The 17,257-nt window shown below is 44.5% G+C and overlaps 1 protein-coding gene across 1 annotated transcript in view; it reads right to left on the minus strand.

The window, feature by feature from the left end:
* PRDM16 (PR/SET domain 16) overlaps positions 1-17,257 on the minus strand; it is a 311,655-nt gene that overhangs the window by 181,245 nt on the left and 113,153 nt on the right. The window contains exon 2 of the mRNA XM_054647787.2: positions 12,782-13,131. Within this exon, the coding sequence (XP_054503762.2) occupies positions 12,782-13,131 (350 nt within the window). The remainder of the gene's footprint in view (positions 1-12,781; positions 13,132-17,257) is intronic.

Here is a 17,257-nt window from a genome sequence, read left to right on the forward strand (position 1 = left end):
CTCCTGCTCCATGGAGGCATTTCAATTCAACTATTTGTGTATTAAATTCATGCAATTGCCTCTTTTTCCCTAGATTTCTGTAGAACAAACTCAGTCTCCAAGACCATGTGCTGCCTGCCACATCCCTCCCCATGGGACAACCACTTGGAAACAAAACTCGGCCACGATTAAAAGCGCAGGATCTGTGATAAATCACAAATTTCACAGAGAGGAGGGCCAGGGGCAGGGTGGATTCCAAGCACCTGGGAGGTGACCAGGTACAGTGCTCACTGTGAGTAACAAGCAGAGGTAGAAGCAATGAAGAGGATTTGTTTCAGCCCATCAGGGATTAAATGAAATTCTCCTGCAGCACAAGGGTCCCGAGGCTTTCTTGCTAAATCTGTTGTCTTTCAGGCTCATGGCATTTTCAATGCTTCCTCCAAACTCATGTGGGATAATGCACTCCCCAAAAAGTAGGCTCTAGGTATGCACATTCTTAAAATCAACCACTCAACACACATCCAAATAAAAGTGAGCTTTCCTCCCCATTTTCCCCAAGAAAGGAAGCTCAGAGCCCTTTTATGCATTGTGAATGGCCCACCTAATTTAGACTGAATTATACCCTAACCTTCATTTCCCCTTTACTTCTTTGCTCCATTCAGCAGTTTCTGACTTCAGCTAATTCACTAACAATCCCAGCTGGTCCTTCCCAGCTCCCAGTTCTTTAGCACATTGTCCAAGGAAACTATGTGCTCCCATCTACACTGGTATTCCACTCTCCAATTAACCTACTGCTGAGAGGCTTTACCCCTTTCCACCATCCATTCCTCTGCACAGACTATTTTTTTTTTTAACCTTTTATTTCTTGAATTAAAGTGCAGGAGATCCCTTCCAGGTGAGAAGGTGTTAAATTTATTTTGCTGAAGGTTACTCAGGAAGACACGACCCAGGATGGGGGTGAGAGCCCTGAAAGAAAACCCTGCTTGATCTCCAGCTCTTTTCAAAGCTGAGTGTTAAGGAACAGATGTTAAAGGTAGAAGTAAACAAATAACAAAAGAATTTGCTCTGTGACAGGCGTGTGCTTGTTCTGAGCACTGAACCCTGGCAGAGGAGCCAGCTCAGCCAGAGGTGTGCCTGGGGTTTGATCCACACACAGATGGCACTGCTGGAGACACAGGCATGGATTTGTGTTCTCCTTCTTTAAAAATAATTAATTGAATATTTTATCTCACAGCTCCAACTTTGGTGGCAGCAGAGGGAAGGCCTGTGGGCCTCTGGGCCTGTGGGCCTCTGGGCCTGTGGGCCTCACTCTGAAAGTTTTGCCATGTCTGCAAGAAAGAAACCTTGATCCACATTACACACCTCTTTCACTGATTACCTTATAAATTTTTATACATTTATATATATTTTTATATATTTATAATTTTCAGTTTTGTCTGATCAGGAACAGAGATGAGCCCAATCATTTGGGTGCCTGATCACATTTGCACCAACAGAACAAACCAACCAGAAATTGTTCTGCCATTTGTTGATAAAGCCAAGGCTTCAACACCTCGGAGTCCCCTACCCAACAACATTTTACACCCAGAATTCCCACAGAAAATGTTAATAAATCTGGATTCAGGCTGGAGCCTTGTCTCTCTAACAGTGAAGGCCTGCACATCACTCCTGCTGATAAAAAGTGTTCCCCTCTTCACCTAAACCCTTATGGCTATCCCAAAAACCCCTTCCTTATGTAGATTAAGACCACATTTTAGAAGATCTGAACTTTCATGTTTGCTTCCTGAAATCCATTAACATTTCCCTCTCTCCCACTATGCCAAGTGCCTCCTTCCTTGGTAAATGGCCTGGATCTCATCATTGACAAGATCCCAGATAAAACAAAGACAGAGAAAAATGTAATTACTGGCTATTAAACACAAAACTCCACCAATTCCTCCTTTTCTTGTACATTTGCTTAGAAGCAAGTGAGCATAACAACAGCCCCGTGCTCAGAAAGTGGGGCTGGGAATCAAGCAGTGAGAAAGTCAATATGGAGCAGTGTGTCCATTTGTTTTGATTTATCTCACTAACTTCAATTGACAGTTAATTCATCAGAGGAGGAAAATGCCAGTCTAGTGAAAACACAACTGGTGAAGGAGAGAGAACCAAGTGGAAAACACAGAGTGTGGATAATACAGGTAATAAATTAAAGGATACAGTATCAGTATTTTATCATTCCCATTCTGGATTTGCTATATCCCAACTCTTGCCAATTACAATTTATAGTGAGCAGTAAATTTACACTGATTTATTTCACACACACAACACACCCCCTTTGCAAAATGAGGTGACTTTGGAAAACAGGAAAAGACAGGGAAAGGAGTCACTTTGGCTCAAATTCCCAAATCTGAAATTTCCACCAGCAACAACAAACCCTTGTAACAAACCACAGGCGAGAAGAGAATTTACACTGAGAACGTCGGCCTGGATCTAAAATCCACAAAAATACTGCAGGGTTGAAAATGGGATTTGCACCAGCGACACCAGTGCAGGGGGTGGGGCACTGAACTGGGGATGGAGGGGGGTTATTGCTCAGAAAGGAAAATACCAATTATTGGAAAAAAATAAATATTATTATAAGGAAAATACCAATTATTATAATTATTATTGTAGGATTTATTGGTATGTATGGTCCCATAGGCCCAAATGCCAGGCTGGTCCAGTGAACTCCTTAAAATACCTAAAATTAGGTATAGCCTTTTATATATTACACAATTTTATACTATTCAGCTGTAACTCCTTAAAATACCTAAAAATTAGATACGCTGTTTTATTATATAGGTACACAATTTTTTACTATACAGGTGTAACTGTTTAAAATATTGAAAAACCTTAAAATAATTCCAAAATGTTGATCTTCTATCTGCACCCATTTATAAGCACCCTGTGGCTGATGTTCAGCATCACCTGAGAGTGCAAACACCCATTTCTCAAGCTCATCCCACAGCACATTTGCACTTACTGCTGCCACACCCCCACCTGCAGCACCTTCCTTGCTTTCCAGAAGAATGTTTGGAAGCATTTGGAATGTTTAGAAACATTCCAAAATGTTCTGATACACCAAAAAATCCAAATAAAATGCTGGAGATGCAAGCTCTGCTCGTTTTAGATGGGGATGTTTCTGCTCCCTGGCTGGGCCCTGCAGTTCCACCAGGGCACAAGGCGCCACCACAGCCCCAGCAACAACCAAAATCCCTGGGTTTGCACCAAATTCTCCCCCTGCAAAAACTTTTTATTTACTCCAAGGGATGAAACACCATGATCTGAGTTTGATGGACAAGGATTTCCCCCACTCAACTGAGCAGGCTGTGATTTAACAGTAAAGTTTCCAAGTTGTTAAATAACCTTTTCCTTCGTTACATAAAAGATGAAGGAAGCTGAAAGGTGTAAGCGGGAAAGCAGAATCTGATATTTTGTGGTGTTTAGGGGTGGAATTATCCAGTCCCACTAAAGCTGCCAGGAAATTCACCCCAACTACAGCTGTCAACTCTCCTCTCCTTCAAGAGACAAATATTTATTCCCCTCCTCACAGCAATTCCTTTAGACTGTGGCTGTTGTCAGCTACAGGAGAATCATGGCTTTGCTGTTGGGATCTTTGACATTTGTCAGGTTCACTTAAAAAAATTTCCCCTCTTGTGGTGTTAAAATCACACTCAAAATAAAAGTTTTGCTGCTCTGCTGCACCAAAACCCTTTGGATGTAGCCCAGTATTTAAAACTTGCTTTGAACCAATAAATTGGATTTAAATTTGCCAGTTCTGAGGGAGCTGAGCCTGTCTGAGGACAGACAGGGAGACCTAGGAAAGGACTGGGGACACTGCTCAGTCCTGCTGCCCTCTGCCTCTGAGACAGGAGCTTTATCCAGCTCCTCACATCACTCTTCTTTTCCAAACATTTGGCTGTGGTGGCTCCCCCCCCTTCCTCTTCCCTTCCCCTTGCTCCAAGTTGAAGGCAGTTCAGCACTTACGGTCATTTACAGCTTACATCCCAGCAAATCCAGAAGGTGTCTGATGAAAAAGAGGGACTAGCCAAGCATCTTAATCCCCCTGTTCATTCATGCTCTCTGTAATGTTCTTTCAGGCCTCTGCTGAGAGAGACTAGGCTGAAATGAAGGCTGATAAATTAGTCTGGAGGGAAACAAGGCAGATTCTGCTTGTAAAAGGTCATTCCAACTTTGTTCTGGGTGAGGGTTTATCTTGACTGCAGCTGCGACAGACAATGGCCGGGGCCTAAACGGCAGAAATCCAAGCTCTGCTCACGAAATTACTGTGCTGATAAGGGAGAATGGGCTTCAGGGAGATCTAAATGGGAAAAGGGAGGTGGGGGACAGGGGTGAGCTGGAGGTATTTTTGAGCAGGATGGAGCAGGGATGGCACAATGAGATGTACGATTAAAGCAGGGCGCTGTCCCAAAGGGAAGGAGCACACTCTGCCTGAGCAGAGCCAGAGGGAGGAAAAAGCTCTTGTGTGTGCTGAGGGAAAGGTCTCAGTGCTATCCTGCCATGGAGGGGCTGAACCTGGAGCAGACAGGTTATAAAATAGACCTGTGGAAACCCTGAGCACTGGGAATATTTCCCTGTCTGCTCTGGGCTGCCCTGATTGCCAGGGCAGCACTGACTCTGACCCTCATTCATGGAGAAAGTTTCCCAGACTTCAAGGTAGACTGGAATCCACAAAAGTGTGAAATAGATTATAGAGAGTAGTGTAGGTGTGTCACTGGGTGAGAAATTGAGGTTTGGGAGGTTTTTAGTATGTTGTGGATGGCAGCAAGATGGAGGGCACAGGGTGTTGTCCTGGTTTCTTCTTCTTCCTCCTTCTTCATGGGTTTGGGTGGCATTTTGTAATTGGGCAGAAGAGTCTGCATTGGGATCAGTTATTGGGTTATAAAAGGGAAAATAATCCAGGTGTCAGCTCTTAATTGGACAGTTTAGTTTTAAAAGCCCTTGGAACAAGAGATTGTTGGCCATTTTGTGCCTTCTAACGAAAACCTGCAGAACTCCCAGCAGTGAGACTGTTTTACTGATCAGAAATAACAAACACCTGAGTGTGAACATGAACTCCTGTCTCAGTGCCTTCAATCCAGACCCAGAGAAACCCACAACTGGGACCCCCACACACACCAGACACAGAGGTGGCTCTGAAAGGTCAGGGCTGAACCCCTCATGGTCCAGGCATCGCTTCCAGGACATGCAGGGATTCATTTCCCCAGCACCACGTGGCCAAGAGCAGCCAAAATGAACCCCAGCAAGGAGAGAGCAGGAGCAGGACACTGGGTGAGAACACTCCTCAGTGAAAAACTCTGTTTTCTTGAATAACTTTTTGTGCTGGGCAAAGTAATTAACACAACATTTTACTTGGGAAAATTCCCTGTTGGTACTTCTTGCATTGCACAGATTGAGGCAAAGAGGTGGAATTTAGAATTTTAAGACCTTAGGATTGACCAGGATCTCAGATGGGGTTTACTGAAGGGTTTGATGACCCTGAGCACATCCCTGGACCTCACTTTGGAGTCCTCAGTGCCCCAGTCCCACAGAAATCTCTGAGCAGTGAGGAGCATGAGGCTGATTCCCAAAAAACCTCCTGAATGCCTGGTACCAGCAGCCTGCAAACCCCAAAATGAGTCATTTAGCATCGCTCCCACCTTCCCAAAGTGCCTCTGAGAGAGTCCCCAGGGTGCTGCCTCTTTCAGAGCCCATGTGTATTTATGGTTTCCTTTATTGATCATCTCCTTTACAAAACCCCACTGTGTTCCAGGCTCCAGCAGCCAGACTTTGCTGGGAGAGGACAAAACCCAGGTTGGGTTTCTCTGCAGGTTAAAAATTCCAGTGCCCTGAATTCTGCAGGGCTTTTGACAATGCAAAAAAAGCGATTTTTGAAACCACTGTGGTCACCACTGAGCTGTTCATGGGACTTTTCTTTTTCTTTCTCCTTTTTGAACGTGTGGCTGATAAAATATTGCTTCAGGAGCTGGTATTCAGGGATGGCTCTCAAAGACGAAAGGAAAATATTTATTTCCTTTTTCTGCTTGTGAATCAGAATGTTCTATTTAAAGAAAGTGCCCTCTGCCGGATTGCTCATGAGTTATTACCCCTTATGGAAATAAAGGAGAAATATCAGGAGGTATTCTTAGTCATTCCCTTCCCCTGTCTCTTCTTTCTTTCCCTTAATTCCTTATATACCCATGTTTTAGCCAATGCCTAAGATAGAGCAACTTGTCTTGGCATTCTTGGGCCTAAAAAAGAATTGGAGCACTTCTCTTAACCCTGGCACTGAAGCATTTGGGGAAATGTCAAAAAATGGGACAAATTTCAGTTGTTTCGCTTGGATGCCATGAGGTGCATTCTTCACTTCTATGCAGAAATTATTAAATTAAACCCCCCCAAAAGGTGGAGCTGTAGAAAATGGGGTTTGTCCTGTGATTCCATCAGCTTCCTCCTCTCAACCCCAAGCCAGTCCTTGCTCCTCCTGGCATGGTTTTAATTCCAGTCATAGGAAGCAGCCCAACAATTGCCAGCACCTGGATCTGACCCTTCCCCTTCCTCGTGGTGTCCCCTGACACCAGAACAAAGCCCAGATCCTGCAGGGAAAATAAAAATATTGGTGCTCTACCAGAGCTGCTCCTTAGGAAGGGGATGGAACTGAGCATGTACAAAGCTGAGCAACCTCCTCAGCCCAAAAATCCCATTTAAAATGTAAATATTTAAAATAATTAAAACTAATAGAATAAAAATAAAACTTTACAGTATTTAGAGGTCAAGGATTTCTTTTTCTTCCTTCAGATTAATTTTTATTTCACTTAATCTCTACGTTTTGGTCCAAAGCAAAAGTTTCTTTGCAGTTTTATATTCCCATGTATAAAAATTCTAACCCTTAGCAACTATTGAGGGCAGTCTCGGGGTGCTCTGGCATTCTGTTCTTTTCATGACCCCAGAGATTCTTTCATTTTCAGACTGATTCCAGCCTGGTGATCTGGGAAATTGGAATCAGTCTGAAAATGAAAGAATCTCTGGGTTCATGAAGAGAACAGAATGCCAGAGCACCCTGAGACTGCCCTCAATAGCTGCTAAGAGCATCCCCAGTTACAATTTTCATACATGTGACTATAAAACTGCAGAGAAACTTTTGCTTTGGACCAAAACTCAGAGCTTAAGTGAAAAAAAAAATATAATCTCAAGGAAGAAAAACAAGTCCCTGACCTCTAAATATTGTAAAGATTGTAAATAATTCTAATGATTTTAAATATTTAAAATTTCTATGAGATTTTTTTAGGCTAGAGGAGGTTGCTCAGCTTTGTTTGCTCAGTTCCGTCCCCTTCCTAAGGAGCAGCTCTGGGAGAACACCAGCATTGCATGGGAGATGTTGAATGGCACAAAATTCCCCAGCAATTTCCCTGCAAGAGCAGGATGAGGGTTGGAAAAGAGCAATTCAGGAACTCCTTTTCCCCAAGGGAGAGAAGCTGCTGCAGCAACATCACTCCCCAGGCCAAAGGAAAAGCAGAGGAGGGGAAAATGAATGAATCAGGGCAGGAAAAGGAGCAGGAAATGTCATCACATCCTCCCAGGTGAGAGCCCAGGAGCTTTGGGGATTTCTTTGCTCATTTAAAGGACTCACTCTCCTCTCAGCATCCCTGGCTAAAGGCAAGATGGACAAGAACTCAGCGCTTCAGCTGGATCAGCTTTTAAAGGGAAATGAAGGAATCCCTGGGTGATCTGACACAACCATGACAAAACCATCACAGCTCATGAAGCGGTTGAAGGCCTGTTTTTAATATTTTAAAGATAATTTTGAAATGTGTTTCAATTTTGAAGATATTAAAAATATTTAAATATTTTTAATATTTATTGCATTCAAGGAAATGCAGTAATTCTCTTCCCAGCATTTAAGTCCAGTCACATAAAGCAAATTTCCCTTGGCACTTGGAAATATTTCTAAAAAGCAGAGAAAATTAAAAAAAAACCAAACAAACTGCTAAAAATTTAAATTTTGCAGGAATTGGGAGATTGGAGTGCTGTGAGTCGGTGACACTTTAAAGTGTGTTCAAAACCCAGCAGTTTTCCCTGGCCCAGACATGGAGCCAGAGCTCTGCTGCATACTCAGCTGCTGGCTCCTATTTTTTCCCCAGTTATTTGTCTTCCATGGGACACAAGGCTCTACCTTTCCCCCCTGAAACAGGAAATGAAAACATTTAATTTTTCCATGTAAAGGAGCAGCCTGGCTCTGACACCTCAGCTGAGAGAAGCCTTTGTGCTTCAGCAAATAACCTCTCTCAAAATAGAAATTAAAATATAAATTAAAACAAACTGCATTTAAATATAAATTAAAACAAACTGCATTTATCAGTAGTGTTAATCCTGTGAAGCAAACTGAGCTAAAATCATGACCCCAACAATGCAGGTGCTAAATCTCCCCCCAGGATGAGATCCCCATTCTCCTCTCAATTAGGAAAATTAACAGCGCCATGATAAATACCATTATTTATCCAAAGCGATGGAAATCATTATGCAATTATTTTATTTTCATTTTCCTCAGCTCCCAGAGGCCATAAAGCACAAAAATGCCCTGATTTATTCAGGGTGCTGGCAGTGCTGTGCTCGGTGTCAGCGGGCAGGAGGGCAATGGGAGCGGGAGAAATGCAATCAGGTCACACTCAATAATCACAGGGCTTTTAGGTGGCGTCTTTTAAGCCACACACACACACACACACACAAGAGAAAAAAGAAAAAGGTGAAATGACACCATCAGCAGTGTCAGGGAATGAGGGAAAGCACCCAACAGGTCCTGCACTGAATCATCCCTGGGAGGGGCTGGGGGCCAGGGTTGACACATCTTATTTATTTTTATGAGATGGGAGTGAATCACTCGCTGCCATCCCGTGTCCAAAAAAGCCCTTGAATGATAGGTGTGGTTTAATCCAAAGGATATTTTTTTTTTTTAAAAACATATCCCACAAAGCAAAGCAGGAGGTCAGATAAGAGGCTGTGCTGCAGATAAGGCAGGACACGTGCTCAAACCATCAGCACCCAGCCCTCCTCTCTGCCCGAAAGGAAAAACACCAATAATAAAGATAATTATGCAGTTTTTTTCGAGGTATGGCAGATAAAACACAGCATTCTGCATTGCCACGGATGTTTTGGGCTATTTATGAGTGAAACTGGAAATTTTGGCAACTAACACCAAGTTACACCTGCGAGGAGTTCAGATGGAAACAAACAGAAACTGAATTTCCTGAGGACTTTGAGGTACAATTTGCTGCCTTTTTTTATTTTCACAAATCTTTCCTTACTGGAGTTTGAAAAGAGAAAGCTCTTTCTGCAGTGGTAATCCTTGGGCAGAAGAGAAAGATCCTCTCTCACATCAAAGCCCTAAATAACACATTTTCCAACCCCCAAAATGCCACTTGATTTTTCTTTTTTAAAGCAGAAATCAGAAGGAACAGACATTAATTATGAAGCACATCCTGTATGACAACAAAATCAGCTTTTTCTAGCAAAACTGAGATGGTGCTGAGGAATGACCACTTTATAGCCAATTCCACTTCCAGTGAACTCCCAGTTTAGTCAAAGCCTGACACTAAATTTCCTGTGATGAAGGGCAAGGACTTCTTGTGCCAAAGGCAGAAGCAGTGTTCAAATTAAGGAGCTGATGACTCCTAAAAACAAACAAACAAATACAAAAACCAAGTTTTCAGAGTTTGGGGAGTGAGGTGTGCACAAAAGTGGAATTATCAAGACTATAAACTACAGGAAATGAATTGGGAAATATGAATAGAGAAGAGGTTGGGTGTGAAGAACGGGGATCATTCTTGAAATAAATTTCTAACATGAGAGGCAATTCAAATGGAATACATTCTAATTGGCCATAACAAGGAGTTCTGTGGCAATCTTACACCAGCATTCAACCCACAAGTCATTGCATGCCAAAACTACAAATCCCAGAGAAATACTGACCAAAAACCCCAGTGTTAAACTGCAGAAGGAATCTTCCTTGTGATCCTACAAATTTCAGATGTGTTGAGTTTATCCCCACTGAAAGAAACAGCACATGGAAGCAAAAGCCAGCAAGTTACTGGGTGACAAAAATCTCCTCCCTTTCTCTTTTTTCCAGTCATTGCTCATTTCCTGCCTGCTCAATTTTAGGAGCAGAGGATGCAAACACATCCCAAGTTCCCATTTCCTAATCTGCCATTAGGTAGAGCTGCTTAGAACATCCCAAATTCCCAATTCCCAATTTCCAATCTGCCATTAGGTAGAGCTGCCCAGAACATCCCAAATTCCCAGTTTGCCATCAGGTAGGGCTGCCCAGAACATCCCAAGTCCCCATTTCCCAATCTGCCATCAGGTAGAGCTGCCCAGAACATCCCAAATTCCCAGTTCCCAATTTGCCATCAGGCAGAGCTGCCCAGAACATCCCAAATTCCCAATTCCCAATTTGCCATCAGGTAGAGCTGAGCAGACAGAGCTTATTCCATGAATTCCTGTCCAGCACATGAAGGGATTCATGCATGTCGCTCCCAAATGAAATTCTGAAGGAATTTCTGGAAACAGAGCCCTGAAATGTCCTCAAACGCTCTGGGGAATGGGAAAATTCAAGAGGTGTCTGCGAGGAGGGTTGGGGTGGGTTTGGGGACACCTGAGGGAGGACAAAGCCCTTCCTTTGAGGTGTGAAATGTCCCTGCCCCAGCAGGGCACAAAGGAACGCTGCTGGAAGAGGAGAAGTGCCCAGAGAGGGGAAAGTTTGCTCAATTACACCACAAAAACAAACAGTATCACAAAGTCAACGGGAATTGATAAATGCAGCTCCTATCAGAGCACCCAGAACAGTGGGGATGTGAGGAACCTTTCTGAAAGTCATGAGTGCAAACAGTAACTTTTATCAGAATTATGAACACAAGGACAATGTTTTGCCAAGGTCAGAGAAAAAAGGTTTGCACCGTTCCACTCCTGCCAGCCAATGAGGATTGCAGTTTGTTCCCAAAAATCAGCCTCTAAACAAAATAACAAACAAAAATATGCATTGAAACAACAAATGCCACCTATCTATAATTAGGTGAAAAAAAAAGAGGATCCATCTTTCACATTGCAGCCTACAAATAATTAATATGGCATATTCCTAGAGAGAAATTATCCTTATTTTCAGAGACAATCAATACCTTCCTCAGGAATCTCGAGCGCCTCACACCTACAGCCCCCCTGAACCAGACCAGTGAAATAAAAGGGATTTTTCCCCCCAAAACCCTCACTTTTGGAAGCTCAGACAGTACTACCAATCAAATATCGTGCACTGATATTCACAAAAGAAACCAACACCAAGAGGAACTTCTGAGGAATGTCATTGGAGGGGAGAGAGGGGATCAAAACTCAGCTGAATTACCCACCTTTCCCTGCACTAGGATAGAAGGAAAAGGAAACTCTCCACTCAGTCATTCAACCAAACTCTGATTTTAGCTCTTCAGACACTTCCTACTGCACAGCAACAAAACACAACTGAGTTTTGTTGTTAAAACAGGAGGTTTTTGCTGTTTCCTGCACTTCAGACGCATTGAAAAAGTAAACAAAACAAAAACATTTGGACCTGCTTCTCTGGGCTTCACCGGGTCTCACTGATTTTTGACTTCACAATCAAGAGTGCAAATATAATCAGAGAAAATTAAAAGTGTTGATGCTTCAGCTTGCCTTTTCTGACCTCTGTTTCTGAGAAAACAGGGTTCTGTCACTGCACTGGTGCCTTCTCCTGGGAAAACCTTACAGTTCCAGCCCTCAGCTGCTTCCCACCCTGTAAATCCTCCAGGATTTTTGGGAACCGGTTCACCCCAGTAGTGGCTGATGGAGAAAACGGGGTAAGGGACCCCATTCAAATTTTGCCTCATTTTTCCCTTCACCCAGGGGAAAAAATGAGGGAAAATTCAGCTCCCACTTTTTGGGATAAACTTCACCTATCCTACAACAAAATCCTGCCAGGAAACCCCTCTGCCCCCACTGCCCCAGGCAAGAGCCAGCAGCTCCCATGGCAGCAGGGGATGGGATGTTGGGATGGCCACTGGGGGAGAGAGAAGGATTTATATATTGGATAATGGGATAGAACTGTGAGCCCAGAGCAGAAATCCCAGGATTCACTTCACAGTTAATGAATATTCAAGGATAATTACGGATCTAGATGTTTTCTAATCAAGAGTATAAGAGCTAAGATGATTTCTGGGACAAGCCCAGAAAAGCAAGGAGAAAGATAAGATGGGAGCTGTGGGACAGAGCATTTTTTCCTGCTGAAGGCTGGGTTTGGTTCAGCTCTTGGGGAACAAAATGACTTTCACATTTCTCCATCTTTGCCTAGCAGCACAAGAACTCGAGAACATGGGGGCAGTTAATGGGTACATGCAATTTTTCCCTGCCCAGTTAATAATGCCTGCAGTGCTGACACGGGCTGGGAGTCAAAGGTAACACCCCCAACCACCAAACATGGGATTAATCCCATTCCCTCCGCGCGACAACTCCCGAACACAATTTGGAAATGACAAGCACTTGATGAAGTGACCCGACACCGTTCAAAAACCGGGCTTCCAAAACGGTGCTCGAGCAGCTTTTGTGGCCCAAGAAGTGAACTTAAAAGGGATTTCTGCTGATTTTTAAATCCTTCAGGTGATGGGGGTGGGGAGTTACTCGGGGAAACGCGGCATCAGCAAAGTCACCACCTCTGTCCCCAGTCCAGCTCCGGGAACACTTGGCAGAGAAGACAAAGGAACGTGGCCCCCACGTTCCACACGCTTACCTCCCATCCAAAGTTTGTTTCCTTTAATGTGCTCCTCTGTACTGCCATATAGGGTCCAAATCTTTCCCCAACTTCAATCTTCTTTTTGGCCCAAATCCCTAGCCCTGCCCCTGGGATCGAAGATTCTCTGAGTTCAAAATCTGGTGGGATTGGAATGTCATCAGGAATGTAGACGGGAGCTTCATAGGGTGAGCCCTCCTTGGGAGTGAAGTCCTCACTGGTGGGGAAGGGTGACGGAGGTCCCACAGGGATGGGGGACATTATACTGTCCTCAGTTTCCTCCTCTGCGCTTTCTCCAGCAAGGAGATCGGGGTCGGTCTCGTACATATTATTTACAATCTCGCTGTCACCTAAAAGGGGGAAACAGCAGAACAAAACACACTGAGATACTCACGTGAACATTGGTTCAAAGTTTGGCTAAGCCCAGCTCAAATTCTTCTAAAGAATAAAAAAAATCTCCCTTGAGGAGCTCGGGTGGAGCTGAGGCAAGGGGCTGATCACCATGGGGTGGGGCTCATTGCAGCCTGATGGGTTCTGTGGGATCAGGGGTCCTCTGCTCTTTGCAGAGTTTTTCCCCCCCCTTCTTTCCAAAACCTCAGTTTTGGGGAAAAAAATCCCTGCAAACAGCAGAGGACCCCTGATCCCATAGATCCTAAAACCTCAGTTTTGGGGAAAAAAATCCCTGCAAACAGCAGAGGACCCCTGATCCCATAGATCCCAAAACCTCAGTTTTGGGGAAAAAAAATCCCTGCAAACAGCAGAGGACCCCTGATCCCATAGATCCCAAAACCTCAGTTTTGGAAAGAAGGGGGAAAAAAACACAGAAGAGGTGGTTGAGGTTCTCTTTGGCCACTTCTTGCTTTAACTGGCTCAGTGTATTTTGTAAAAGAAGTGTAAAAATTTAAAAGAGGAATCATCAAAAGATAGGCCTTGGACACTTCCAGGGACCACAGCTGCTCTGGGCACCCCTGGACACCCTCTCCACCCTCCCAGGGAAGAATTCCTTGCTAATCTCTAATCCAGCCTTATTCTCTGTCACTTCGAAGCCAATTCCCCCTTGCCCTGAAATGAAAAACCAAAATAAATCAGGGTAAAATCCAAGTTTGGCAAGAAGTGTTTGCCTGGTGTTTGGGGTTCCTGCTCAGTGTGTCCCACACCAGCAGCTGTGAGCTCCAGGCTACAGCTCAGCCATGCCCCCCTGCAGGTGTAACAGAGCATCCCTGCCTTGTAATCACTGAATCCTGGAGTGGTTCTGCTTGGAAGGGACCTTAAAACCATCCAGTGCCACCCCCTGCCATGGCAGGGACACCTTCCACTGTCCCAGGCTGCTCCAAGCCGTGTCCAACCTGGCCTTGGGCACTGCCAGGGATCCAGGGGCAGCCACAGCTTCTCTGGACACCCTGTGCCAGGATTCATCTTTCACATTTCAGCCTACAAATAATTAATTTGGCATATTCCTAGAGGAAAATTATCCTTATTTTCAGAGACACCTGGAAGTGATCAATACCTTCCTCCTTGCTGATCTCTAATCCAGCCTTATTCTCTGTCACTCCAAAGCCAATTCCCCCTTGCCATGAAATGAAAACCCTGGGTATACAGAGGGAGGCAAAGTTTGGGGATTTTTTCCAAGGGGAATCAATTTCTAAGCAAGGCCATTCACGTAATGAAAACAGAGCTTTAATGAAAACAGAGCTTTCTCATCCAAAAAAGCAAAAAACCGGTGGTGGGGGAGCAAAACATGAAAGGGGGGGAAAGAAAAACCCAATTTGTCACCCAACAGAAGGAGCTGGAGTATTTTGGGAGCAGGTTTGCCCTGTCTGCAGCAGCCACGAGGCAGCAGGGCGTGCTCAGCAGCTCCCACCACGATAACAAACCCCACAAACCCAACAACCGCCGCTTTGTGGGGGCTCCCGTGGGGCACAGCCAGCGCCTGGCCACTGACGGCACCAGGGGCGGATTTGTCACCCACCAAAATGACATTTTTCACTGAGCTCCCAGCTAGGAACCATCAGAAGAATAGCTGGAAAAGCACGGCTCCACTGGAGGTATTTATAATTCATCACTTTGCTAAACTCAGAATGCACCTTCTGTCTGCAAGACACATCTCCCCCTCTATTTCTTTCTCTTTTTTTATGCCTAATAAAGATTTTTCCGGAGTTCATGCCTAAGAAACCTGGTGGTAAACTCGACTTAAAGAGGAGGATTTTGATTCCTCTGCCAACATTTTTTTTTTTTTTTTGCTCCAGTTTTTGGAGGAGAACAGGGAGCTGCCTGCTGCAGCTGACATGGGTTTCCTCTGCTAGAAAGTGCAGCCCTCCCTACTCAAACATGTCACCAGAACCAAGCTTTCATGAACATGAGATACTCCATCATCCTGAAAATATTTGTGGTTGCAGTAAATGTTTTCTCACCCAGTATTAGCAAGTCAAATTATTTTCTGCTCTATGATTAGCCTCTTTTGCACTTAAGGAACAGGAATTCCAACTGAGTTGAAGAGCAAAACTGGGTTTATTGGAGCACAACCTGTGAAAATTTCCAGAGGATACAAGTAAAGTATAAAGATACCTTACTACTGAACATGGTTAATTTAATTTATTCCATGGGACGAGCAGGGCAGTTCTGATTAAATTTTAATTAACAGTGAAGCTGATCCTTCCTCTGACTGACCTCATATTTCAAGAGGAATCACCAAAAGACAGGTAAATGTGTTTTTTCAGTTGTTAAATGACCAGGGACTGGCAAGAGGCACGAAATGACAACGAAACAACAATTTCAGGTCACCATAGGTCTGATACCAGAGATTCGAGGTGGCATCTGTGGGAGCTGAATCCCAGATTGGGGTTCAGATGTGGGAACGTCGAGTTCCTCAGAACAACCCAGCGCTGAGCTCAACAAATTGTACCCAGCACTGATCAACAGCCAGGGAAAATCCATGCTGTGCCCAAACTGGGCCCTTTTTTTGTGCACTGCCAGGTGGATTTCACAGAATCCCAGAATCACTGAGGTTGGAAAAGACCTCCAGGATCATCCGGTCCAAGCTGTGACTGAGCCCACCTTGTCCCCAGCCCAGGGCACTGAGAGCCACCTCTGGTCTTTCCTTGGACACCTGCAGGGATGGGCACTCCAAGCCTCCCTGGGCAGCCCCTGCCAAGGCCTGAGCACCCTTTTCATGGGGAAATTCCTGCTGATGTCCAGCCTGAGGCCATTTCCCCTTGTCCTGCCCCTGTTCCCTGGGAGCAGAGCCCAACCCCACCTGGCTGCACCCTCCTGCCTTGGAACTATGGAGGAAAAAAGGTCCCTCCTGAGCCTCCTTTTCTCCAGGCTGAGCCCCACGGGTGAGGGAGCTGATCTCCTCCACAGGTTGTGTTTATTCCAGGGATTTGGGACAAGTCAAACAGCTGGGGTTCAGTTCTGGATTATTCCGCAGAATTTTCTGGATTGTCCCCACTGAACCCCTTCATCCCTGCGGGGCTCCTCTCAGCTTTACCCCAAATATTCCACAATTGGTAAAGTTAAAAAACACATTCAAAATTTTTTAAAAAAAGAGCAGAGAAGACCTGATTTTCCAGGAACAACCCCCAGCTCTCCTGAGCTCCATCCCAACTCGGCCCTGGAGAGCCGGACGCGGCCGCTCCGCGGTGACAAACAGTGACAACCACTCCGTGCCACATCTGCCCCTCTGGAATGTCTGCCTGGGTGAAAAGCAGCACAGAAATACAACTTGACCTTATTGTTATTGTCATGAAACTAAAATTAGTCCCTGAAAGCTCCCCGGCGAAAGGAGTGGATAAAAAGGCTCATTGAAAGGTTGTTTCCACAGATAATCAGATATGGGCAGACGCTGAAAATCCGTGTGACACCAATGAGGGGCTGGCAACAAAGAGAGGGATGGTTTAGTGGTGCTGAGAGACCTCATGAATAATCTATTTAGCAGCTGTAATGAAAGCAAAAGCAAGGCTGATGGTAAAGGAAATGGTGGTGGGGGAAATAATGAGTTAGGGTTTTGGGGTGGGTTTGTTGTGTTTGGGGTTTAATATGTTTATTGTTGGTTTTGTTATCATTATTGTCGTTATTCCTGCTTTAATTATTGTTGTTGCTGTTAGATATCTGATTCTGCTGTGGAAATACCCAATTATCTGAAATGATTGAGAGTTTTTTACACTCACAGATTGCAAAGAGCTTCTTTGACTCCTTCATTGGGAGCATTTAAAGAACATCCCAAGAAGTAATTGCAGTGCCTGATCACCGGCACAATCTTGAGTTTCACTGACCTGGATAATTCAACATTTGTGTGAGACCCAGGTATTTTTATTTTCTAGGCAAGGAGGAGAATGCCAGGCACCCTCTGAACTCACACTTTGCCTCAGAACCTGGAGCCTCGGGCCCAAAGGAAATATCCAAGCAGAAGAGTAGAAAATACAAATATTCACAGAGAACTTTGACTTTGTGGCTAAGAATGGAACCACACGGGCACAG

The sequence above is a fragment of the Agelaius phoeniceus genome, chromosome 24 (assembly GCF_051311805.1).
Source record: "Agelaius phoeniceus isolate bAgePho1 chromosome 24, bAgePho1.hap1, whole genome shotgun sequence".
NCBI classification, from domain to species: domain Eukaryota; kingdom Metazoa; phylum Chordata; class Aves; order Passeriformes; family Icteridae; genus Agelaius; species Agelaius phoeniceus.